This window comes from Chelon labrosus, assembly GCF_963514085.1.
Source record: "Chelon labrosus genome assembly, chromosome: 23".
NCBI classification, from domain to species: domain Eukaryota; kingdom Metazoa; phylum Chordata; class Actinopteri; order Mugiliformes; family Mugilidae; genus Chelon; species Chelon labrosus.
Genome location: NC_140356.1, coordinates 4,978,280 through 5,004,430, shown reverse-complemented (window position 1 = coordinate 5,004,430; position 26,151 = coordinate 4,978,280). Strand labels below are relative to the sequence as shown.

Here is a 26,151-nt window from a genome sequence, read left to right as displayed (position 1 = left end):
TCTATTTTCTATTTCTGCTATGGCTTGAATCGGGACCAGAGAAACTAATTTCGTTCCATCCCATGTACCAACATGTGTTGAAATGACACTAAAGAATCCTTGAATCCTTGAATCCTTGAACATTTGGAAATTATTATTATTTATTTATTTTTTTAAATAAGAAACCAGTTGCGTTTTAAATCAGCATGACTTTTCATCCTTTAGTAGAAACTGTCTACCAGCACTGTGCGTTTTCTTTCCAACAGGTCTGAGGCAGAGTGCCCATTCAGAAGATCCTGATCAGCAGAAAATGCACTAATGTGCATGTAAACGGCTCCCTCTCGTGGCTGCGGTAAGTCATAGCAACAAGCTGGGCTTTCCACGCTACACCGATCAGCCACAACATTAAAACCACTGACACGTGAAGCAAACAACATTGACCATCTTGTGACAATACAATGCTCTGCTGGGAAACTTTTGGACCTGGCATTCATGTGGATGTCATTTAGACACCCCATAGCAATGCTTGGGTAGGGGGTATGTGTCAAAGTAAAGAGCTAATGTTTTTGGAGATACTCTGACCTTGTAGGATAGCCATCACACTCTGGCCCTTGTCCACTTGATCATTTCTCCGGCCTCTAACACATCAGTTTTGACAACTAAATGTTCCCTTACTGCTTAATATATCCCACCATCTGACAGATGCCTTGGTCACAAGATAATCAGTGTTCTGTGTTTTGTTTATGAGTGAGAAAGAAACGGCAGAAGCCTCTGTGAAATCAGTATTTGCTCTGTTCATATGATTTTCAATAACATATTCATGTTATTCAGAAAGCCACCCACTCTGGTCCTTAACTAACTGAAGTGCTCCAGGTTACATTTCAAAATTAAATTATATTCAGTTTTGATGTTTGGGATGAATGGATTTATTTTTTTCTTTCTTGAAGCCTCTCTCTTCAGTGTGTTTATGTGACATGTGGTTGTTATTTGGTGAACCAAAGCCCCACATATAGGACACCTTCAGACTTAAAAGTATTTCATTTTATTATTTTATGCATTTTATCAACATAAAAACTCACCAAACGTGAATGGATATATTAATGAGCATTTCCTCCTTCACTCCAGACAGCGACCTTCAAGTGTCTACAACAATATGTACACATCATTACACTAAATACCTCACGACACAGTCCTGGCCCTGTGGGGGGAGGGGGAGGGGGGGGTGAAATCGTTTTACAAATTCCCAGCGAGACTGTATTCTAGCTTTAACAAGAGAAACGGGGGATTACGTAGAATCTGTCTAATTACTAGGATTCTTGACATTTCTAAAACTAGACTCTTTCATCTGCTTTTATTTTTGTGTCAGTTGCTTTGTTTTTAGGATATGTACACTTTTCCCTGCTCTCTTGATCAATGCATAATAATCAGGAAATATTTTCCGTGACAGTGATCTGCCTAACAAGGAGTCAGTAAACTGGTTTGGTCCATTAGAAATTACTGTCTGGATTATTACATGGTAAAAGGGAAACTTTTCCTCAACTCATCTCAATTCACAATAATTGAACTCCCTTTAGATAAAGTGACACAGTTTGGGACTTCAAGTCATCTAGTACTTCCATTTGTATATATATATAGAATTGGATGGATCCCAAATACAGTTTATACCCTCTCTTTTCATTAAAGTTTGACAGAGAAAAAATAAAAGTGTAGTTATCTTTCTATTACAAAACAGAGCATGAGTCTGACATCGAACCTGGCGACACATCATCTCACAACAAAAGGCGAATCTACTTCATTGAAATATCATTTTTGTCACCTGCAGTTCCTCTCACACAGTCACACACATACTAGTTTCTCACAAACAATCTCAAGCGCTGTGAAACAGGATGCGCTGGATTCAGCAGTTGGGCTTTTTTCCCCCCGTGTCGTGTCAACGTGTTCCAGTGACTAGACACAACCGGGTATCTGCAGCAGTAGCCATAAGCAAAATCCCCCATCATGCACCTGTCTTCCTACGGTCAGGTCCAGCAGGGCCACAGCTTCCTGGAGCCCAGGCGTAGCTGTGGTTACATTTGGATCAGACCCATGGATGTGAATTAAAACCTAACTAACAGGGTTCTGTCTTTGATATGATGCAGATTGTTTGACTTGTAATGTTTAACGGCATTTTGTGTCAGCGATTAAAGGGGCACTCCAACCATTTTACACCTCATGTTCAGTCGACTCATCACACCCAGGGCGTCTCGGTGTCTGCTGACGGACCGGAGGGAGCAAAGAAGGAACAACCCTGACGATGTCACAGTGATGCCACCAGAACGGAGACCTTAACAAAAAAGGCAGCGTGGAGTTTGGAAGACACGAGCATTTACTAAGATAGGAAGAACTTCTGCCGTCAAATAGGATCACGTCCACAACATTCAGGAGAAGGTGTGAACGGCGCCCTCTTGTGGTTTTCTTGTGTGTGTTTGACATTTTTATAGTCATGTTAGAATTTAGTCGTGTGGAGCTTTCTTTGCATTACGGGAAATGTAGGATTCACTGTTAAAAGTCTGGATAGCTTGGATTACGTTGCGTCGAAGTTCTTCACTTTACAGAAAAGCTGGAGTACCTCTTTAAATTGAAAGTAACATGAGACCATCCTTTTTATATCAACTGACTATTAGCTAAACTCCAATTTAACATCTGCATGTAAAACTTGAAAATAATAAATAATACAAAAAATATACATGTCAACCGTAGTTTGTATATGGTGTCAGTCTTGGTGTGTGTGTGTACTTGGCCAACGGATATTTTTAGCACAACTTGCTGGCTATATTAAGGTTCAGCGGATGAAATGTAACAAGGGAGGTTATTACAGGGGGTTTAATGAATCACTCTAATTTATAAACCTGCTTAGACTGCTTCCGTTCTCCATCAGTCCCTCGATAGCACCACAAACTGTTTCATGTGGGATTCCTGTCATGGCTGCAGCACAACTGCAGTAAAGTCCTGTCCCTGCATGCACATCTATAGTTTATTTTTGCATTTTGACACTTAACGGACTTAACAGAAACCTCTGTTCAAACACATTTTCTGTGTAGATACAGAAGTGGCAAACTGAGTTCAGCTCTTATTATTAGAATTATTTTTTTAAAAAAAGGTAGTTTTACGTTAAGTGCAGTACGCGACAGCTACATCTGAATCCGTGACGATCAGAGTTCTTTGGTAACCGTTATTTTAGCACTGTAGCCTAGTAACACCTCGGAGCACACGCGGTGGTTAAATGGTCGGTTCTGTTGACGAGGACAGGCCTCAAATCTGACGCTGAAGGATTTCTTCACATTAAAACACAGCCAATGAATACGTCACTCAAAATGAACAAAATAATCTACTTCACAGACAAAAATCATACACACACACACACACACACAATCCACCACGTTATCCTATTCTTCTTGCTTCTCATATCTAATTTAGTTTTATCTTTACGTGACCAACAGACACATTGTTCATTGTGTTTTCCTTGACACATTATGTTTTATGAGCCCTCCGATTTATTATCTAACCTATAAAAGCCTGCTGCCATCTGCTGCCTTTGCTTCTTTACAGTTTTATCACTCTGCAGACACTAAATATAACAACTTTAAGGGACAGTGTTGACTTATAAAGCTCGTGTTTCCCTTTTCTGACCCTTTCCTGTTGCTACTTCCTTCAGTCTAACAGCTTTAATCTAATTTGAATTAACTTCTGATTAATCCCCGCTGAAATGTAGCTAAATATCTGTTAAATATCTATCAGCTATTTAAAAAGGCACTTTGCATGTTTTGGCCATCTAAGAAGGAAGTGACTGGGAGTTGGACTGAAATCATGGGCAACGTCAATTACCGTAGCACTTATCTGAACAAAACAACTGGCTCCGAAGGGAAGGGACACACTCAACAGTTTGTTTGGCACCGTGAATGGGCAACACTCCACAGTAGCGGATGTCTAGCGCAGGGTACACCGCTTTTACATGTTTCCTGGCAACGAGTCGTTCCTTTGTGAGAAAAGCAACAGCGCTGAGGCAATGCCACAGGAAGAGTTACCCCACTGAGCTTCCACAAAGTTGCACTGTGTATCAGTGTCAGGGTTAAAGGAGGATTCCAGCATGATTTGAGTGTTTGTACATTTGTATGTCCTGTTGCCATTTAAAGCAGTTAAAACTGTGAAGAAAACATCTAAATGCTTTCATTCAACCTCATCCAAAAAAACATCATTAGACATTCCTGATTATTAGTGTACACAGCTATGCTAGAGGCTCTGTGAGGCCCTATAGTGGAGCTAAATGCTAACAGTCAGCATGCTGACACTTAGCAGGTGTAACACTTAGCATGTGCACAACTGTAGTTTAGTGTGTTAGCATGCTAACATTTGCTAATAGGCTGCTTTGCTCTACAATGGAGCTAATATGAGTATGCTAACTTTCTAACACTGACAATGATAATACACAGATCAGGCATAACATTATGACCACCTTCCTAATATTGTGTAGGTCTCCCTTGTGCCTCCAAAACAGTTGGGACTCATCAGAGAATGGACATGGGCCTTCTGAGGGAGTCCTGTGGTGTCTGTTGTTAGTGGGGGCCTTTGGGTCCTATGGGGTGCCATCAAGGAGTGTCATTGCTATGGGGTAGGGGTGCCTGGTCTGGTCTAGGTGGGTGCTACATGTCTAAGTAACATCCACATGAATGCCAGGTCCAAAAGTTTCCCAGCAGAACATTGAATTGTCACAATATGGTCAATGTTATTTACTTCTCCTGCCAGTGGTTTTAATGTTGTGGCTGATCGGTGTATACTGACACTTAGCAGGGATAACATTTAGCATGTGCACCCTTTTAGTTTAGACCATTAGCACGCTAACATTTGCTAATTAGCGCTTTAGCAGAGTGCAGCTGAGAATGATGGTGATGTCATTGGTTTTAAAGGTGTCTGGTCCAGACTGGTTGACGTTAGGGTGATGTCAGATGGAAACTAAATCTATCCAGCAGCTATTAAAAATATCTGAGCACAACAAGGTGGTGGGCCAGGCACCCTTCTCTGCTGCTAGCATCGCTGAAAATATGTCGACGAGTCTAGTCTATAACCGTGTACATGGCGTTCCGTACAAAGGCTGTAAATCAAAACAACCTAAACTCAGCAACTAAAACAAGAGGCTTCTGCCAACTAAGATGATTTTTTTTCCCATCACAGTTAAAACTTAAATGGCGGCGGTCTTACGGGGTACAAAACACTGGAAATCATGCTGGCACTTTCCTTTAGGTACAAAAGAGTATGGGCCATAAGAAGTGAGTGCTTCCTGTTGTTATCAGTCCTCCAGAATTAGACTACAGTGTATACAACTTGTCTTCAATTTCAGAAATTCTGTTTGCATCTGAGATCATGTAGCCACCAGTGTAGAAACTATCAGTGAGGATATGCTGGAGCAGTGATTTGTATTCAAGCTTCATTTCCACCGCCACCTTTGGGCAGTAACCCAAAAGAAAAAAAAAAAACAACTCCAGAAGCAATGTGCCGCTGAACATGCAGATATGCAGATTTAGTGTCCTAGTTAGTGAGCTGGCCTGAGAACTATGGCTAAAGACGGCACGTGTATACGATATAAACAACCGAGGTAATGCGGTAACGCTCCTCAATTTTCCAAGCTCTTGGCGTTCTTGCAGCGGCTGAGCAGACCTAAATAACTTGTGATGAGGGTTAATTTTAAACTGAGAGGCCGACGGCGCAGCCTTCAGCACCAGCGGGGCTCCGGGGCCCGACCCTGTGTCCGTAAACGTCTGTGTATCTTTTCCCCCACGACACCGTCTCTCCTTTGGGGCGTGTCAGGCCTTCCCTGCCTTCATGTATGTGGGGATGGTGCCTCGCTGAGTGAGGCCCTCGAAGCGTTTGTACGTGTAGTTGAGGAACACCCAGTCCTTCGATTTGAAGTCGGGCTCCGTCGCATTGGCTGTTCACAAACACAAAAAAACAAAAGCACGTATTTAATCCAATTACCACTTGGGGGCAGCACAAACAAACTACAGCAAATTACAACCCATTATAATATTAAGAATACTTATACAGCAGAGTTATTTCTTAGAGCTTCCATTAAACGTTACATGTCGTTTGTTCTCAGCTCAATAACTTCCCTTTTTTTGTTTCCTTTTAACATTCCTCATGACTCATCTGTGGTTTGTCATGCTCTGTCTCAATCAGACCTAAGGCCAATGTTCCTAATAAGGGACTTTCTTGCAGTGCTAGTGGCTAGTGAAATATTTCATAAGACGAACCTGGCTGGAGGATGTCCGATTCAGGGAAGTCATCAAAGTTCGAGGTGTCGTCGATACTCTTGATTTCAATGGAGATGGCAGCTGGCCGCTCCCTGTGGAGGACAAAATGGACAACATTAGTAATAAAACGTGGGTGCATTTAGTTGAAGTGAGTGTAGTTTTCTTAGGCCTGTACCTGATGTGCTCCCAGTCCACGGACTCAAAGAACTGATGACTCTTGATCTCCTCCACGCTCCCAGCTCCAATCCTGTTTTCGGCATCTGTGCAATACCTGAAACACAGCAACGGTAAACTGATAAGAAAACTGTCCAACCACCCTGTACATACAGATAACTATGACAGAGGAAATCACCCACTGATAACAGTATATTTGGCCTTTATATGACACTGGAAAAGAGTTCAACTAAAACTGGGATAACGATTCAAACACCATTTAGCCTCTAGTCACACATTTAGGGTAGCAACTAACATGTTTTGAATTAGTCTCAATTATTTCTCTATCAATCACTTTACATTATGGTTTATCAGATCCCACTGTGGCATCCAAGGATTTTCAAAAATCCTCTGGGAGTTAATTTACAGTTCAACTAAGCATAAAAAGAGCGGCAAACCTTCCCAGAATGTTAGCTTAAAATGAATGGCTCAGTCTACTGATTGCTGCAGCCACAAGGGCAAACATGCAGTACACACTTCAGTATCAGGTCCTTGGCCCTCTCTGAGATGGGGACTTCAGGTGGGAAGACGAGCGTTTCTTTCCAGTTCATGACTTTTCTGTACGTCTCCTGCGGCGTCTCCGAACAGAAGGGTGGGTAACCTTGAACGCACCAACATGCGTGTTATAAATTTGCATGTTTACGTCATTTTCATCTGCTAAAGCCATTTCACTAGATCACTTAAAAGTATATATTCTCAGCTGTCTGTGTCATATCCAGACCCAGGCATTCTTACCGATGAGCATTTCGTACATGATCACACCCAGAGACCACCAGTCACACAACTTGTTGTACCCCGTCTGCATGAAAACCTCAGGAGCAATGTAATCTGGAGTTCCCACAGTGGAATAAGCCTGAAAGTCACACGAGATGTTGAAAGGTGAGGACTTTATGTAGGATATCAACATTTCTGTACAAGAATTCAACCAGGAGATCTGACCAGTCAAACTTGACATTTCACACTGATAATTTACATAAAATTATGTTTGCAAAAATACTCCTGCGTCAGTTGACGCTGTAAGGGTGCAAGCTGTGGCCAGTTCGTGCACTCATGCATTTTCCTTTTCCTTCTCAAGGCAAATTTATGGTTCGCCGTCAGCATCAGTTTGTGTAGCTCTCCATCTACACAACGCAGCGCAGAGAATACAGAAGACACGACTGTGCGCAGTCATCCAACAAGCCAACATCACACCTGGGCGGTGACGCTATAAGTGATGTGTTTTTTAAAAAAAAAGCCTTAGAATAAATCTCGCTGCAGGCTCACAAGAGTGGTTTCACTTGTCTAAATATAAGTCCACGTGTGAGGGAGATAACACAGCAGAGACTACAACTCTGAGACCACAGTCAGGCCTGAAAGCTGATGCCTGGAGCATTTTGGATTTAAAAAGTATGATAAGATATGATAAAATGAAAGCCATATGCAAGATGTGATGTGTCCTCTAGTTTCAGTTTATAAGAAATCACTCAAGTAACAAATTACATTAGTTTTGTAATAACTTTTTTTTTATATCTAAGCAAATTGTTTCAGAATTGAGATATCTCGAAATGACTCAAACCAGGACTTTGGGAGTCAAAATCAAATTGATTCTAGAAATCAGCAGTGATAACCAGCCCTACGTGCTATATTTAGCTCATATGCTGAGCGGTTGACAGGTTAGCTTGAACCAAAAGAGGAACAACCAAACACAGAGTTTACAGAAGCAAAAACAAGGGAAAGGCTCAGGAAATGGCTCCTTAATCAAAACTTGATTTCTCTCCACGACAAAAAAAAATCTCTGTCCAGTAATTTTCCACAGCAGGGGCAAAGCTAAAAGACCAACAACACTACAAACACTGACAATAGCAGCCCACATTTCCAGTTGTACAACATATTTGTTGACACTGCTGCTCAGTGGCAGTGGACTGCTTTACTGTTAGATGTGTGTCTGCAAAGCCTTTAGTGTGTTGGCCAAGAAGCTCAACGCACTGCAACTTAATGGGACAATGGGAAAAAGACATGATTCAAGCAAAGCAAGGGACATCTTAGTCAGTTTGACTCCTGGGACATGCTTGTTGTTAGATGACATTTTCTTAATTTGTTTGTGCAGCACATTTGAGTTCCATCAGCCACTGTTGTGTGCTCATTGGATATGTACTTGTTTCTTTCAGTAAAATGCCAAAGTCATACCAGCTGCCTCCGGTTCTTCTTCCAGGTTTCTGCTTTCCTCTTGGAGTTCATATTTTGAAAGGCTGAAAGATGCAGGAAAGTAAAGATTAAAAAACATTATTTGAAAAGTGTGTTTTTGTCTCACAAGGTTCAGCAGATGAACTGAAAATCTTACTGTTTATAGCTAGATGAATTAAATTGCACTTGGTTGCATCACTGTTTGAATTGTTGTGGATCTGTAACTCACAGAAATCACTGGGCGGGTTGTGCGTCAGGTTTCTGTAAAACTCAGTACGATGGGCCTTCTTCAGTCCCGTGCAGAGGCCAAAATCGGACAGTTTCACATGTCCCTGTGAGCAAATAAACATTTGATAAGCAATCTGCAGACAGCCATGCACCACACTGTTTACTTTATCAACACTTAGGAAATCTCTCTGTGACAGTCTGCCTTTCTTTCTTCGTCTTTTTCCTTTGATGTGGAAGGTCACAGTGAAGGCAGTAAAAATGTGTTCTCACTCTGGAGTCCAGCAGCAGGTTGTCTGGTTTGATGTCTCTGTGGATGAAGCCCAGCTGGTGGATGGAGTCGATGGCCAGGACTGTTTCTGCGATGTAGAACTGCGTGGCTTCTTCAGACAGCGTGTCCTTTTTCATGAGCAGCGTCATCATGTCGCCTGGCAAAAGGTGAGAGGTCAAAACTTGTGGATTTAGCAACCCCGTTTTTTTCCAAGACTTAACATTTTTGACTTGGTTGTGGTCAGAGGACTTCTATCAACCTTAAGGTGTCAGCACAAACCTCCAGGTAGGAACTCCATGATGAGGTAGAGGTTCCTCTTGTCCTGGAAGCTGTAGAACATTTTGACCACCCAGGCGCCATCCGCCTCCACCAGAATATCCCTCTCTGCCCGAATATGAGCGACCTGTAGGGAGGGAGTAGATAAGACTGTTACAAGTACAGTACATGATCATGAATGCCTTAACAATGAGAACTGTTCTTATACCTGTTCTTTCTCTAGCATGTCTGCTTTCCTCAGTATCTTCATGGCGTAAATGTGCCCTGTGTCTTTTTTCTGGACCAAACGCACCTGAAGGAGACACAACACTTTGCACTTGAACTGATTCTAATCATTTGGTTACACGCAGCACATACAAATATATATACACTGAATCGCAAATATATTAAACAGGAAACGAAATTAACTTTGTGGCGACGCTGCGGTAAGAGTTTGCAGAGACGGTGTTATGGTGGGTGTGAACACCACCGAAACCTCACACACTCCTGATGGCCTTGACTTGCGACTTCTAACTGTCAGCATATATTATAAAAATGTTTTACAGTGGCTTCTTTTGATCTACCTCTCCAAAAGCACCTCGTCCGATGACTTTCAGGGACTCAAAGTCGTCCAGGCCGAGTCGCGTCCTCTTCAGTCGCAAAAACTCTGTCTCCTTGCGGGCGTGCTGAGAGCGCCGCATTACTTTCTGTAAAACACAGATAGAGAGGGTTATCAGAAGAACTCACAGCACATTTTGCATCTATAAGCTAAAAGACAAAGCACACTGTACCTCCTCATCTGGTAAACCCTCCTCCTCCATGGCCTTCTCCAGCTTCTTCTGCCTAGGAATTAAAAAAAGACAATATGAACCGTTACATGGTAAATACGCCATGTGAATTTGCACTTAAAGCAGACATCATTAAAAATTTTACCCATGATTTCATTACAATATACTAGACAATTGAGATATGTTGGAAACAACAATGAATATATTATATGACCGAGAACGTGGCAGGTCTTGAATATGATCCCCTCACAGTTTATGCAGACGTGTAAACAATGACTCTGCTGTTATTACAGGAAGCACTGAACCGTGTCATCTGGACAAGAGATCAGCTCTCAGGTAACCTGAGAACAAAAGTGGTGGCTTATGAGTTGCCCTTTGTTGTGCTCACACCTTGGGTGAAACCTCAGCATCATTACCTTTTCCAGTGGTGGATGGAGTGACACTTGATTCTTTAAACAAGAGAGCAGGCAGTAACTGAGGTAGAGGTCGCAACAACTACAGCTTCAGGTGACTATTGCAGGTGCAATGTCCGGGAAGTAAAACAATAAACACTTTGTTTCAGAGCCAAAAAGCCGTGTGTGTGCCGTGTTTGCGTGTGACTCGTACTGCGGTGCGCTTTAGTAGAAAATAACTGATCTCTGGCGATTTTTACCTCATCTCACGCTCCTCGTGCTGGGTGAGCAGAGTGCTGTAGAAGTTTTCCAGTGTCAGCTTGGCCACAGTCACCCTCTCTCGGGTGTGGTTGCTCATGGGAAGGGCAGCTGCAGTCCCTCCCGTCATGGCCATACTATCCTGCATGACAATGCGAAAAGACAAATCAGATGTCAAATCACCTACTAAACACTGCTTCACCTGGTGCGGCAAACACAGTCACTGATAATGCCGCAGCTGGCTGTTCATTAAGTCCATGTCACACTTTCCCTTTATCTTTCTCCTCCCCTCCCAGACAGGGAGATGGATGACGCTTGATGGATAAGGCATGGGAGGTTAACAATCGTCAGGAGGCATGGGTGCATTCATAAGCTCTTTGTTGGGCTCACATATTATTGATAATACTTTAAAAGATGGAAAAAAAATACCTGCCAAAACTCAAATCTTGTTGTATTCCACATGGATATGACAACGTTTCATCCATTTCCTCATGTAATACATACATGTAATATATGACGCTATGCTATACTGATGATTGCCTGCTTCTGAGCAAACTGGGCTTAAAATAAATATGAATATGATTTTGAACTGGAGTGTATTTCCCCAACAGAGCTACGAGAATCAGAAGTGCAGAGACAACAAGAACCTTCACTGACAGCAATGGAGTGTTGCTACTATTAAAAAAAGATATTCTAATGAGTACTGAAAAGGTTTAGTGTGAGAACAATTTACTACAGTACACTTCAGGAATTAAGATCTAATGTGTCCATTAAAGAACAGTAACAGTAATAAAAGATGAAGTGAGCACAGACTTTCAAAATTACATCAGACAATTCTGCAGAGTGATTATTGTTACTTGTTGGCTGCCGTACACAGTACATCGATCCAGTATATTGGTAATTAGCTAATAGTGGCTAATATATCATTTAAGGTGATTTATCATTGTAGCTCTAAGAGGAGCAAACTTATCAGAATAAGCAGGAGACAGCAACACAAGCTCAACTGATCACCGCAAACACACTAATGTCAGACAGAGACATGTGAGGAATTCATTCACACTTTAAAGATCACAACATAATCTAAACAGTTTACTTCCTATGATTGATTCTGATGAGCAAGATAAAACTGAATGATCAAGATGCAGCTTTTCAATGACCCCATTCACACCTACTATTGCAAACTGCAATCTGGGTGGTCCGATTACAAGTGTGCAGCTCCAAGCACAGGTGCGAACACACCCAAGACGCATTTCAGATCCCGCTCAGACCACATAGGAGGTGAAACGCCTACTCAGTCTTCTGCATAAACTACAAGAGTTTTGTGGTGCGATCTCACATCTTGCTTTGAAAGTATGGGAAAGTTTCAAATGATCATAAAACTAAAAGGGAACTTGAACCAAGAGCCAGAACACAAGGAGAAAACACACAGGACTTTTATGAGTTCAGCTCCGGACTAATAAGAATAAAAAGGGATGCCCAAGACAGGTCCCTGGTACTCTTGTGATCCCAGACCAGGGACAGGGAATCATGTGCTGGATGGCTCATGGTCTGCAAGGGTTTGTTCCAGGAACTAATCTGTGACATCTCACAGCATAGATTCCTTTGCATTTTTACAGTCTAGGATGTTATCAACCTGCCAACTCTACAACAAAAGCAAACAAAGAGGAAGGACTAACTGATGGAAAAGTACTCGTCAGAGATAGTGGACGTTGACTGTGGTGAGAATGAACAAGCCAATCATTCATTTGCAAGCAGTATTAATCAGAGCTTCAATTAACTCTTCAGTCCAGAAAAAAACTGTTCGTAAATATCTAAACAGTATTTGTGTGATTGCATACTGGGGAGGCGTTTTCTCTACAGGGCCACATATTGACATGGTGAATATTATATGCAACACTGGTGTGTGACGATTAGAAACCACAGAGAGCGGAAGAAACATACAGTACATACTAGGTGGAGGCCACAAGCGGTAGTAGGTCGTTTGAATAAATACAAAACAGGAATAATGACGTGACAGAGGAAAGGAAAAAAACTTGAGAGGAGGGAGAGAGGCTGCTTAAGTTTCTTCTCCGTAAATGAATTGAATATTAACAAGAGATTGTGTAAGAAAGGGGAAAAAAAAAAAGGGCGGATACAAATGTTTTAGCTGTGTGCCATCAGAAAGGTATGAATGGCTGATTAACACACAAAGAGATAAGATAGCCCTGCAGTCCAGAGATAGGACCCATGTTTCGTCTAGTCACGGGTCCTTTTCCCGTTTTGGGCCCGAACAATGCCACAACAACAAGGCACTTCCTGACTCCCGATTTCTGAGAAAAATCACCACATCATTGCTGCAAACCCTGTGGTTTGAGAGGAACACACTGACAAACAGCCTATCGGGTTACTGAGGTCAGTGTGAGATACCTGCAGACGTCCGAAGTGTAATACACAAATAAAATTCCAAGTTTATCCAGAAACTGTTTAAAACCACTAATTCTCTGTCACTGCAGCTTCTTTTTTTGATCACTGAGTACAAATCTGTTATTTTGTGTGGCTATTTATACTTGGCATGTGATTAGGTATCATGCATTTCATTCACAGTATCCCAGTGTGCTACCATATACAGTTAAAATCAGAAGTCTACATACACTCTTCACAATTCCTGACATTTATTCGTGCTAAACATCCCCTATCTTAGGATCTCTTCTTTATTTAAAACACGTGAAATGTTAGAATAAGAGTAGAGGGAAAGATTTATTTTCGCTTTTATTGCTTTCATCACCTTCAGTGAGTCATGAGTTCAGTTTGAATTTGGTAGAATTGCCCTTAAATTGTTTAACTTGTGTCAAACATGCCAGGTAGCCTTCCACAAGCTTCTAACAATGACTTACTGAAACTGTAGTCAATTCCTTCTGACAAAACTGGGTCAGGTCTGTAGGCATTGTGCCTTTTCTTACCACCCACAAATGTTCTATTGTACAAAGTTAAAAGCTTTGTCATAATTCGACTTTTTTGTCCTTAAGCCATTTTGCCACAAGTCTGGAAGTACGCTTGGAGTCACTGTCCATTTGGAAGAACTATTTGCAATCAAGCCTTAACTTCCGGGCTGATGTCTTGAGATGTTGCTTCATTATAATCTTCCTTTCTCATGGTGCCACCTATTTTTAGAAGCGCACCAGTCCCTCTTGCAGCAAAGCACCCCCACAACATGATGCTGCCACCCACGTGCTTCACAGCTGGGATGGTGTTTGTCGGCTTGCAACCCAAATCCATCAAAGTAATAAGATGGCAGCTGATGACTGTCTACTCAGATCTATATCTGATAGGGCAAATGTTCATGTGCTGAACATGACTACAGGTAAATAAAATTTTGTCTTCTGGCTAGTGGAATTTATAAGAGTGATGGGCCAATGTATTGTTCTGATGATGAAGGTATTATTATTTTTAAGATGATGGAATATACCTTGCTGACATCATAGTAGTTATAGTTATATATAGTATAATTTTAAATAGTATTCACAATAACACATACAGCACCTACAGTGCGGCTGGACTAATTCAGGTTATAATAATCCTGTCATCCATTTCAGTTCTTTCCATGTAGTTTGTGTTGTTAATTCTGAATAATTTTTAACCAGCTTCGAAGAATCAAAAATCCAAGCTTATTTCAAAGTGTCAACAATCTAATCTTGATAGCCCAGTTATCAAGTTCAAAGAATCCGCTTCATGGAACTCAGCAAACATTAGCTTGTCCTACTGTGAAATGTCTTAAAATGCTCTGCTATGAAAAGGTCCTCACAATATGTACTGCTGTTATGGTCCTCTTCTATGAGTTTTTGTGCTTGTTTTCTCACCAAGGTGGAAAATGAAGCATCATTCAAACAGTTGCATCACAGCTGAGCCAGCCAGGACTTTACTTCTGCCTGAAGGGATTCAGTCTGGCTTGAAGTTAACCAGATCCGCCCCATAGCTAAACAAACAAGGCTGCACCACTCAGGCACTTATAAGGAAGCCATTATAAAAGCAAGTTTGCTATTTAGAAACTCAAGGCTGCAGGTTAAAAGTGTCCATTGAAACTAAATGGATCCAGTAAAGCATTTCATCTCAATGAAATGTTTTAAAACTCAGGTAGTGCGTTACTGGAATTGTTAAGGGGACAGCCAATCCAAATTACACTGAAAGACAACACATAAAAGACGTGTTAATGCAGGTTAAGTTGACTTTATTGCCAAACTTTCCTGTGCTTACAGCGAGTTCAAGACATGGTTTGTAACTGGTGCTCAAAGTCTTGAAAGATTATATTTCAACAAAACAACACTAATAAATCCTTGAAGAAAAGAACATTGTACTTATTGTGCATCATCAATTACCCACATAGATTTCAAGAAAGTATGTCTGTCCCAATGAAACTGACACTATCTGATAACAAAAGTCAACAACTACATAACAAGAGGACAATAACCCCGCTGGCACACTAAAGTTATTACCAAACCTGGCAGATACTGAGGCGGGAAATGAAATGCTACATGTGTGAAGGAAAATCTGAATAAAATAAAATCCCCACAAGAGTTTACATTTTGTTTCCATAATAGATGAATTTTCTTGGACTGATGACTTCCACACAGACACAGACACACTCCACCCTTTAAGTACTGTAAGTGACTGGACAGGAAACTCTTTCCGTCCTGAATGAAAGGGCTCAGTCATGACGCCAGCCAGAGGAATGAGGTGCACACACATGTGGGCTTACACACACCGTCCACACACACACACACAAATTGGAAGCCTAAACACTTAAACAACCAACTAATATATACTGCACTAAGCCTTCTGTTTATTTTAAGGTAAACAACCACATCTGTGCTGAAAGGTCACTGGAAGCTTCATTATGACGCCGTTTTGCAATGTTTGAAAGTTTTGTGCAATTTTTGTGAAGCCCCTTGAAACTCCCACTTCTGAGAGGCGCAACAGAAACAAACTATTCTGACCAGCATTGCTATAGAAAGTTTCACGAGTGGAAATGCATCACATATTCAAAAATATCCCAACCATTAAGCTTCAGCATGGAAAGAAATGACGATGACGAAATGACCTTTAAATGATGATGGGGAAAAAAAAGTAGTTTCAAATATATTTCAGCAAAATCAGTGTCACTGGAAGTAAATGTTTTATCACAACAAATGTCATTTGTGCATATTTGACTTTGCTTTTTTTTTTTTAATCTGTCAGATAATAATACTTTTTTGTGTGTGTGCTGAGATGATGTGTATCTAAATGTGGTATTAAACGACTCCTGTGCACACATTAATGTTTGGCTTGGCTAATGTTTCCAACTCACCTAAACTGACGCCACCCTGTCAAAGCTCTATCTGACCAGACCCGCTACTGCTGCATGACTGATATTAGATAATAGTCATTGTTGAGTTACTAAAATAATATGAGGCTATTTTATATACATATTTAGACATTTTTTAAACTGTGTCGTGTGTGTGCTAGCTATATGCTATACTCCCTTTACGTCTATGTCTGGCAGGTTTAATTTCAGCAACAAATACCATTTAAACAACATCAAATAAATAGCTTTTTTATAAGAAATGTAATGTCCTACCTCCGTGTCCTGCTCCAGAGTCAATTATTGGCGTGCCGCCAGCCCACGTTCAAGAAATAAAATGTGGTGTTTCGTTACTGCCTAATATTTTAGGCAGTTGAAGGCTGGAGGCTACAGTTATTGGCTACCCCTCAGAAGAACCGACCAGGCTGCACCGTAAACATCGCCGATATCAACGCCAAATCATAACAAAAGTCCTCTTACGTTGGCAACGACCAAAACCGAAACAACTCGAAAATATTTCACTGTCCTCATTTGTGTCCTTGACCCGTATATTCGGCTTTTCTTCCCGTCTTTATCGTAAAAAATATGAAATAAGCAGCGGTGCTTCCTGACACCGTCGGCTTCATCAGACGTTCTGTTAACGCGGCGGCGTAACACGCAAACGACGTTAGGCTGAACCAATCAGTAACCGCGAAAAGGGTCCGTGATTTCTTCTGACCAATTATATGTGGAATACGGATTAGAGTGACAGCTATGTCAGCCAATCAGAAAACTTAAACCGCCCCGTAGGGGTTTTGGTCCAGGATGCAGTTTAAATTGGCTAGCAAGCCTTTGCAGCTATGAAGGATACTACAGTACTTGAAATCTTTGTTGCACTTCTTTAAAATTATATTGTAATACTATTAAATGAGACGTAATTTAAATAATTATTACTGTAAAATAAGTAGTTTACTCCCATATACAAATGCCATATGAACAAGAGGGTGTCTAAGGTCAATAAAAGGTCACATTGTGATCAAAATACAAAATGCAGGTTTTTAATTAACATTGTTGACCTGGAGACATCAACAAAAATTCAACTATATGAATTACTTGTATTATAATATCACTACTATAACAATATGAAAGCAAAACATGGACATTTTAAAAGACTACCTGCATAACGACAATAAACTAGAAGAAACACATACAAGTATGAGACGAGGAAAAGTCCTACAGGCAGGCAACGGTTACACTCAATGAGTTTCTTATTATGGTACGATCTGGGATGTTTGCTGTAAGAGTACAAAATAACACATTTGTAATGTTCAACAAGATACTACAGAGTATGTTTTCACATTTCAGTAATGTTAAAATTCAGAAAACCTAAAGGAAATTGCTTGTTTCCTCCAGTAACCGTATTAGTGATCCTTCAATGTATTGGCCCTATCTGGAATATTTCATTTCCTTGTGGACTGCCTCTGAAGGACAAATAACAGGTGTATTCCGGGAAAATCTGGCCTAATTGCGTTTGAAAACGCAGATAATAAAACAGTAACAGTTCAGAGTAGAAGGTAGTGTCATAAATCTCCTTATTTGGATGGGCTGAGGACTTTTACTGTAAGGGCCATGATGTCAACATGCAGGGGCGGACGTACCCTGCTCACACGTCTGGGTGTGGTGTCCAGCAGACAAGGCTGTTTTTATATTTCTCACATCAATGAGGCCCACTGAGCTGTGACGCAGCACCTATATTTAGATTTGGGCTATAAACTTTCTGGCCTGCAGCCTAAGCTTCACTAAGTTCAGTCTTGAATGGATTCAGATCATAGAGACACATTATTTACACAACTAATACCACATCGCATGACTGTTGATGTGTGGTGAAATAGTTTATAATGGAGGCAACATGATCAGATTGGAAAAAATAAACCGGTGTTATCATGTTTCCTGGCAAGCTTTAACAATCCAAGTGTAACCAAACACACATATATACAAGCGCAGCATAAAGTTGATTTATTTTTTTTCTCATTGTGAAACTTAGTTTCTAATGTTTCGAAATGCCTATGAAATCATACGCTCTCCATTTCCCCATACTATTTTCACCCTCTAAAACATCTTGTAATGTTCTAAAATCAGAGCTTAGTTCCTCAAAAACCGGACATTTTAAAGATGCATGTTCTTCAACAGCATCTTAAACTCTGCTGTAAAGTTCATGAGCTGAAGCGTTGCCACATCGTCAATTAGATCCTTTCAGCAAAACTGCTGTTATCGCAATTTCTCGAGGTTATAACTTAAAACCATTAAGTGGAATCGCTACACCAGAGTGAACCTTATTGCAACAATAAACACCATTCATACTGTTGACATGAAAGACGATTTTCTGCACGAAAGAATAAATGAAAAAAATCTGTAAAATTAAATAATTAAATAGCAGCAAATGAACATATGAAACACTGGAATTTATTAAAAAAGAAAAATTAACCTTGTTGGAGCTGAACAATGTAACGTTTTAAAGCAGACTACTGATGGATTTATTCATAAATATCCACAAAGGCAGAAATCAATATGCGACATATTCTGTACATAAAACATATAAAAACCTGACAGATCCTTTAGGACTTTTTCTAAACTTTCTGTATAAAGAAAACTATATCAAAAGAAAAGTGTGCATATGGATACTGTTTTTTATTCAGAAATACTTAAAGGGCACCAGAAAAATATAGTAAACTAATCACCTCGACCTGTGAGGGAATCCTATTTGTCTCACACACACAAAACTGATCAGCATCTAGTGTTTTTCGAACATTTGACACGCGAGTTGTGAGGCTTGTAATTGTTGTCTGAGGGCAAAAACAAAGACTTCAAATGTGAGTGAAACGACTGAAAATTGTCCAAAACTGCACCACGTGCGCTGCAGGTCAGGATTCGGCTGGCGACGTCTGACTGCTGGGTGCTCCGTTGCGGGTGCGGAGCTGTGATTGGGCAATGTCGGCCAGCGCGCTCTGGATCTTCTCCAGCAGCATGTCGCCGCGGGAAACCACATCCTCCAGACGAGCTGCTGCTTCGTGGTTCTCCTCCTCCAGCTGTCGCAGACTGGCCGCCTGATGAGAGGTCACACATTTAGTTTCAAATCCAATAACTGATGTGAAATTCCTTGGATTTTCTACAAAAGCACCTGTTGTAATGTATGCAAAAACAACTGTACAATATTTGTAAAGCGAGTCACTGTTTTTGCTACTGTATTTTTGGCTGCTGTAATGATAGTGAAGCAGCTTGACTTGTTCTGTTTCACAGTTCAGTAGGTACATATCAGACCGAAGAGAAACGGCGTGTGATTCAGAGGTGTGTAGGAAGTCTCCTGGGACCTTCCTTTGCACCTGATAGTTAAGTGACAGTTTCTTATGAGTAAATATTTGCCTATATACACTACATGCATCTACAGCGAGTTTGTGAACTAGACAGCTGGCTGTTATGGGAGCGAGTCTTGCTACAGTGTATACATATGTTCCTTTATAGATGTGAATTATGAGTTTTATTTGTCTGTCGAAAGCTGAAGTGAAACCAGAACTTCAAGATTCCGTAAAGCTGTGTGTTTTGTATTTTGAAAATCAGGTTGCGTCACACATTTCAAACTTGTACACACCATAAGAGTTCAAAATGACACCACGACACAACTGCAGGACTTTTGTATGACAAAAACAGAAGACTGGACTAGTGTGGATGTCTGCAGCAAGAACTAGTTTTAGTATCCGTCAACAGCTAGCATCCTAGCTAACATTAGCAGCAAGGGTTAGAATGCTTTACTGTTGCTCGACAACATATCAGCTGCTCTGCCTCCTCGTGGGCTCGTTTCTCTCATCGGCTGTTGGGCAAGTACTGATGTGATCATCCAGATTTTAAATCCTACAAATGAAAACATGTTTGATATTGATCAGGATGGCTCCATTAAGTCTGCAAGTAGTGTGGAAGGCTCTGTACACGTCTCACATCACCAGATAATGTCTGCTAAACCTCGGTACCAGACCGGACTTCTAAACCGTCTGTCAGGAGTGGTGGATGAGCGGAATAAATCAGCCAAAAACACCCAAAGTCCAGTGTTTCCCACAGGATTTTGAGAGACTATGGAGCTATATTCTCCCGGGGTGGGGGGCAAAAATGTACCAAAGTTTGGAACATGACAGCTGGGAGGGGTTGCTTTTAAATGTTTCAGACAACAGAAACTGCAGCTTGATGAGTTTTAAAGACTTAAATTAAATTAAAATATCCAGTTAAATATCTTAAATACTGCTTCCGTCTACTGATAAAAACTGATTTTTTTTCAGTGCAATGGTGAAGTATTTCATTGCAAACTGCATTTAACCATGTTAGAAAACTTTCTATTATTAACGCAACTCCTTATACTAAAATCATTTTTAGCTGATGAAGACTAAGATGAAGGGACTATTTGCTGCTAGTGGCAATGCTAAAAAAAAAATACACGGTAAATGATAATGACTTGATATAGTTAGTTATCTTAACAGTCATTCCATATATACTCATACGAGTTACGAGCATTATTTTTTTACCCTGCTATCCTGAGGGGGTCATTCGGGTTTGATCTCATGTATCCTTCTATTTCCAGAAAAGGAATCAACACAGACAGAGATAGCACGGGTCATATCTAACTTGTTCCACCATGGACAAGCTCAAATAAGGCAGCTTACATAAACAATTAAAACTGACCAAGAATGTGAAGTGTTTTTTTTTTTTCTAAAAAAAACACTTCACTGTTGCTGTTCTCAATAAAATGCAATGATTATCACAATAATCACAATAAAAATATGATCGTAAATGTTCTCATGCGCTTTAAGAACTTTTTTTATACAATGAGCGGATGTTGTTTTCTTTTGCAGAATATTTAGTTTTTACTATCAGCAGCAGCAGGAGCAGCAGTATAAGCAAACACATGGCTCCCTCTGCTGACCGAATGCTAGAAATGCTATCAGAACTTCCGTCTCACTTGTTTCATGAAAGCTTTAAATAAAATGCATGTCTGAACGTGTGAGCTGAACGTGTGAGCTGAACGTGTGAGCTGAACGTGTGAGCTGCACTTGTGAACGTGCCGACCTGCAGAGCTGCAGTGGACTCCTCGCTGGGCAGAGAGTCGATTAGTACGTCCACATCTTTGGCTGTTCTGGCTATCAGAGCTGCAAACAGCTGAGCGTATTCTAGACAGAGATGGAGAGGACAAGATTTAAGCCCGAACATTAAGGAAATCCTTTTCTCTATTATGGAAGTCATTCCCAAAAACAAAAAGAGACGATATAAAGGAAAATGGCTGCATGAGAGAACAAGAGAATGTGAAATGTAAACAAGGGACAAAGCTATGTCTTCTGAAACCCTTGCAGTTGTCCTTTTATCATCATCATATCATCCACCAAGTAGAATGCAGTCATCATCATGGCATCGTGGCAAGTCAAAGTCTATTGGTAATAATCCATTAAATTAATAACATAAAGTGGTATAAAATGTAGAGTACATAAACAATGTGAAACAGAAAGCGCTGATAACAAAGACAAATAACATAAGAAAGACAACTACATCTATTGCAAAGAACAGGGACGATATCTCTATAATAAAAACAAACCTTCGGTTGGGTTTGCTGGCTGATCCTTGTTGATAGCCGTCTGGATGTTACTGAAGGAAGCAGGAGGCGCACATTGTTGCAGGACGCCGATGGCATTACAAAACTGGTCGGCAAGCTAGACACACGAAGATACATAATAAATGATTTTCATTTTCACTCATACAGGAAGTTAGTTATTGACAGTGATGTCGGCAACCAGTCTGCCACTGCAAGCTATGCACCACTTTGAGGTTCAGTTGTTTGTGTAATAACAGAGCAATAATTATAGTAAATGTTCCTGTGTGCAGTATAACTTGAAGTTTGACCTGTTTCGTGGTTTTATGTCACAGGCCTCTGGTCGTTAGCTACCATGGATATCTGGCTAGCTACGTACAGATGTAGCATTGTTAACGCGTTTCTTATATAACAGGGTAGATACTTCGCAGTGGTTACCACTTCCGAACTATATAACTAGTTAGATTACAGTTAGATATGTTTATCTATTAAAGCACGTTTAAAATCAACCTCAACGTTTGCCTTACCGAATTGACAGCGTCTTGAAGTTGTGTTAGCCGGTCCGCCATGTTTTCTGTGATTAAACCAAATCCCGCTGTCGTTCTCGCGAGAGTGTAACCATAGTCTACCGGAGTTAGACGCTATTTTGGAACCTTTGGATGGTACATCGTTTAGCTTAGCTGTAACCTCACGACTGACTTCTCACGAACGAGGAAAGTGTTTAAATCCATGAGCTGACATTTGTTTGTGTTTTAAGAAGGAACGGGGCATCGCCAGACCCTGTAGTTGTTGCTCCTCGGTGAGGAGTCATGTTAGCCTGTAGCTAATGTTATTTACCAAACATCAACAGGAAGTAACCGGCTAGCTTAATTCAATGTCTTGCTCTTTGAATTCTCCAGGTACGGCAATTTATTCTTTGATTCATAACCTTTAATTTAAAAAAAACTGTTTTGGATAACAGACGGCCAGTTTTATTATCATGTTTCTAATATGAGCGTGTAAGTGGATTTGCATGGGAGCTTTACTGTGATTAGTTAGTCAGCTAATAAGTTAGCTAAGTCTTCTGTTTCTATTGTTACACCTAACTAGTTAAATGTGTAATTCACGATTACTACAGCTGAGATAAATATGGCTTATTACCAGTTAAAATATGTCGCTTACAACACGGTAAAGTTAGCTCAAGCGAATTAGCTGACAAAGCAGGTGTCATCGAGGAGGAGGAAGGTAGGCTGGGGTTAGCAACAAGCTAAGTACGTGTTTCTGACAGGTTGTGTCTATTAACTTTATTCTACTATTGGGTTGCTTCTGTGTCTGTTCTGTTAGTATAACTCTGCACAGTTTAGAAAGCTGTGCAATAAACAGTGAGGTTGACGAAGCACAATGTGGTTTGACTTGCACAATTTATCACCCAAGATAAAAAAAAACAAAAAAAAACAAACAAACGTAAAATGCAAAGTACACACTTGATAGCAACATTGAAGGCTGGGTGAGGTTGATGATATCAATTATGACTGTGTTTATCATGTTAATTCCTTTTTTAAGCAATCAAGGTGGTGGGATTCTTTGAAAACACATTACTTAACTTTTTACAATACAGTTGAATGTTTTATTTCATGTTGTGTACGGCAATACATGGATTGTTGTTTGAGCTAGCCTGGTATTTACTACAGTGAGTTATCCCACTATGAAGTGAGGAACTTGTGTGGATTTCTGTTGTCTCAAAAAATGTAAGATGAAACAAGGACAACAAGACTTGTAGAGTTTCTTGAACATGATTTGCCACTCATCCAAGTAGCTCCTTCAGTTTGTGGTTTTATTAGGAATGTGAATCATGTGATTAAACCACTTGTACCATCCACTGGGGAGAAACTTCACAGCCAGATTTCTGTTGTTGTTAATCTTTCTCAGTGTTTTTCCTGATGATGACTTGTATTGCCTCAGGCATGAACTGTACCTTGGAGAAAGTCCTGGCAGATGCCAAATCCCTAGTGGAAAGGCTTCGCAACCACGACAACGCTGCTGAGATGCTAATCGAACAGACAACGTCGCTCAACAAGCGAGTGGAAGCCATGAAACAGGTAGGGTGTTACATAAACTTTGTGTTGATTGAATATGAATGGGGCGTGGTGGTTAGCACTGATGCCTCACAGCAAGAAGGTTCTGGGTTCGAATACAAGCCGACTGGGGCCTTTCTGTCTCTGGGTACTCCAGCTTCCTCCCACTGTCCAAAGACATGCTCCTTAGGTTAACTGGTGATTCTAAATTGGCCATAGGTGTGCATGTGATTGTGAATGGTTGTCTGTCTCTTTGTGTTGGCCCTGCGATGGACTGGCGACTTGTCCCGATGACAGCTGGAATAGCCTCCAGCCCCACCCTTCACAGGACAAGCGGTTACAGAAGATGCCAGTCTATTTGTATGCTGTTATGAAAAACATTTAACAATGGACGGAACGACACATAAGGCATAAATCACGAGGCAGTGGTGTTACTTTTTCAGTTATGATGCATTATGACTTTTACTTGTTCATTTGAAGTCAGTCTTGTTATTTTTTGTCTGCAGTACCAGGAAGAGATTGACTCGCTGAATCAGGTTGCACGGCATCGGCCTCGTTCCAGTCTGGTTCTGGGAATCCAACAGGAAAACCGTCAGATCAGGGACCTTCAGCAGGAAAACAAAGGTAGGAAATCATTGTGTTTTAATTTTTCGAACTGTATTGTGTTTGATTTCGGTACATTTTTTGTCCAGTTTTGAGGGAAGGATATTGGTGTTTGTTAATTACACCAAGCAGTTTATGCCGGAAGATATTATGGTTTAATAATAGAAGCTTCTTTGCTGAATATCAACCTGAAAGATGTACTTCTCCAGTGTAGTCTTGTAAACAAACCAAACGTGTGTTCGTTTTTCCTGCAGAGCTACGGACATCTTTGGAGGAACACCAGTCGGCGTTAGAGCTAATCATGACCAAGTACAGGGAACAGGTGTTTAGGCTTCTCATGGCCAGCAAGAGGGATGACCCCGCCATCGTCACCCAGCTGAAGGAGCAGCACACCACGGTCAGTGTGGCCCTCATGTTTCTTTTAAGCGCCTGGTGGAATATCAGGTTTCCACCATTTTCCTTAAAATATCAGAATGCATTGGTAATGGAACACTCATCACCAAAGGATAACTTAAAGGCATAAAAACGTTTCCACATCCACTGACATGTATATTTGTTTTTCATCTTTGTAGGAAATGCAAGCACATATAGACAAGATCAACGAGATGGCGTCGGTGATGAGGAAAGCGATAGAGGTGGACGAGGAGCGGATATGCGAAGACGAGGAGAGGATTAAACAGCTAGAGGTAAACATCCAAATCAAAGCAGTAGTTCCTCCTTTCATATTATTAGTATTTAGTTTTGTCATGCTATTTTATTTGTAATGTGTGATTACATAACATTGTGGAAAGACAGTAACAGTCATGAAGCGTTTCATTAATCCAAATGAGGTGTTTTTGTGGATACCAGTGTCCATAGCAACTGTAGTTACCAACATGCAAAAAGCCCTTGAACAAATAGATGTACTTTTCTATTTCTGTATTTCAGTTGGAGAACAGTGGACTCCGAGAGCTGCTGGGAATCAGTCGTGAAGCTTTCCTGGTTCTGAAGAGAGAGGACCTGTCAGAGAGCACATCGCTGTCACCCCTTCTAACCAGCGCTGATGTCAGTTTAAGAAAAAGTTAGAGTGCAGTGTTACTGGTCAGCCTCCCCCCCTGCCCCTACTGCAACCAGTACAGTGTACAGTGTGTACAGTCTGTCACCTCACACCACTTCAGCTTTCACCCTGCTGGCTCTTCAGACGAAGAGCCTCCTGGCGCATATCTAGCATGATGCTCCAGGACTGCGCCCCTGTCTTCTGAGTCAGACACAAGAGTCTCAGACCTTCCTCATCTTTCTGTAAAATCTTCTTATTTTGCCTGCATGCGTGAGCCTGTGGCGTGTGCAAGGTTTTAAAGAGTGAATGAGTATAACAAGGGATTGAGTTCAAATAAATCTGTAAACACAACATTGCCTTTAAATGGATTTAATTTTACTTTCACGGTACAGATTCCCTTGTTTCTGTTCTGTTTTGGTGGCCTATGCAGGTACACACTTCTCACTTTTACCAGTCGTGGTATCGTAGCATTTGTAATCAGCAGCTTAAAACCAGGAACAGAAACAATATCCAGCATATGGGATCTAGGTTCTTACTGACAACTACCTCTTTTCAAGTAAGTCTTAAGTGAAAGTAATGAAACCACAATGTAAACAAACTCCATTTTAACGATGGTGCTTATTCAAAAACGTATTAAAACATTAAAAACATCTGAATTAGTCAGTCACTAGATTTATTTCTCATGCATTACTGTTCAAGCTGCATGCTACATAC

At 40.8% G+C, this 26,151-nt stretch overlaps 3 protein-coding genes across 3 annotated transcripts; 1 reads left to right on the top strand and 2 right to left on the bottom strand.

The window, feature by feature from the left end:
* Positions 1-1,077: 1,077 nt before the first annotated feature.
* On the bottom strand, positions 1,078-16,746 carry LOC311508564 (serine/threonine-protein kinase 38-like). The gene is made up of 14 exons (XM_084573381.1): positions 16,419-16,746; positions 10,831-10,970; positions 10,182-10,233; positions 9,975-10,097; positions 9,620-9,703; positions 9,415-9,538; positions 9,138-9,292; positions 8,869-8,971; positions 8,643-8,704; positions 7,212-7,329; positions 6,954-7,077; positions 6,439-6,534; positions 6,264-6,355; positions 1,078-5,941 (listed from the first exon to the last, which is right to left on the bottom strand). Exons 2-14 carry the CDS (start codon positions 10,962-10,964, stop codon positions 5,817-5,819), a joined length of 1,392 nt encoding a protein of 463 aa, XP_084429507.1. The 5' UTR covers positions 10,965-10,970; positions 16,419-16,746; the 3' UTR covers positions 1,078-5,816.
* A 1,820-nt stretch (positions 16,747-18,566) lies between these two features.
* med21 (mediator complex subunit 21) lies at positions 18,567-22,324 on the bottom strand. The gene is made up of 4 exons (XM_084573225.1): positions 22,272-22,324; positions 21,751-21,865; positions 21,231-21,331; positions 18,567-19,225 (listed from the first exon to the last, which is right to left on the bottom strand). Exons 1-4 carry the CDS (start codon positions 22,311-22,313, stop codon positions 19,043-19,045), a joined length of 441 nt encoding a protein of 146 aa, XP_084429351.1. The 5' UTR covers positions 22,314-22,324; the 3' UTR covers positions 18,567-19,042.
* A 24-nt stretch (positions 22,325-22,348) lies between these two features.
* Positions 22,349-25,788, top strand: fgfr1op2 (FGFR1 oncogene partner 2). Its single transcript, XM_084573224.1, has 6 exons — positions 22,349-22,643; positions 23,686-23,822; positions 24,305-24,422; positions 24,656-24,798; positions 24,974-25,087; positions 25,329-25,788. Exons 1-6 carry the CDS (start codon positions 22,619-22,621, stop codon positions 25,464-25,466), a joined length of 675 nt encoding a protein of 224 aa, XP_084429350.1. The 5' UTR covers positions 22,349-22,618; the 3' UTR covers positions 25,467-25,788.
* The last annotated feature ends 363 nt before the right edge of the window (positions 25,789-26,151 follow it).

What these genes read in the sequence shown, in the direction of transcription:
- LOC311508564 (XM_084573381.1), bottom strand. Translation starts at nt 10,964, where the DNA reads ATGGCCATGACGGGAGGGACTGCAGCTGCCCTTCCCATGAGCAACCAC. An exon ending in CACGAGGAGCGTGAGATGAG is followed by an intron (nt 10,234 to 10,830) that starts GTAAAAATCGCC and finishes TTTAATTCCTAG; the next exon opens with GCAGAAGAAGCTGGAGAAGG. An exon ending in ACCTGCTGCTGGACTCCAGA is followed by an intron (nt 8,972 to 9,137) that starts GTGAGAACACAT and finishes ATTTGCTCACAG; the next exon opens with GGACATGTGAAACTGTCCGA.
- fgfr1op2 (XM_084573224.1), top strand. Translation starts at nt 22,619, where the DNA reads ATGTCTTGCTCTTTGAATTCTCCAG. An exon ending in GAGTGGAAGCCATGAAACAG is followed by an intron (nt 23,823 to 24,304) that starts GTAGGGTGTTAC and finishes TTTTGTCTGCAG; the next exon opens with TACCAGGAAGAGATTGACTC. An exon ending in TGAAGGAGCAGCACACCACG is followed by an intron (nt 24,799 to 24,973) that starts GTCAGTGTGGCC and finishes TCATCTTTGTAG; the next exon opens with GAAATGCAAGCACATATAGA.
- med21 (XM_084573225.1), bottom strand. Translation starts at nt 22,313, where the DNA reads ATGGCGGACCGGCTAACACAACTTCAAGACGCTGTCAATTCG. An exon ending in TTCAAGACGCTGTCAATTCG is followed by an intron (nt 21,866 to 22,271) that starts GTAAGGCAAACG and finishes TCGTGTGTCTAG; the next exon opens with CTTGCCGACCAGTTTTGTAA. An exon ending in AGTCCACTGCAGCTCTGCAG is followed by an intron (nt 19,226 to 21,230) that starts GTCGGCACGTTC and finishes ACCTCTCATCAG; the next exon opens with GCGGCCAGTCTGCGACAGCT.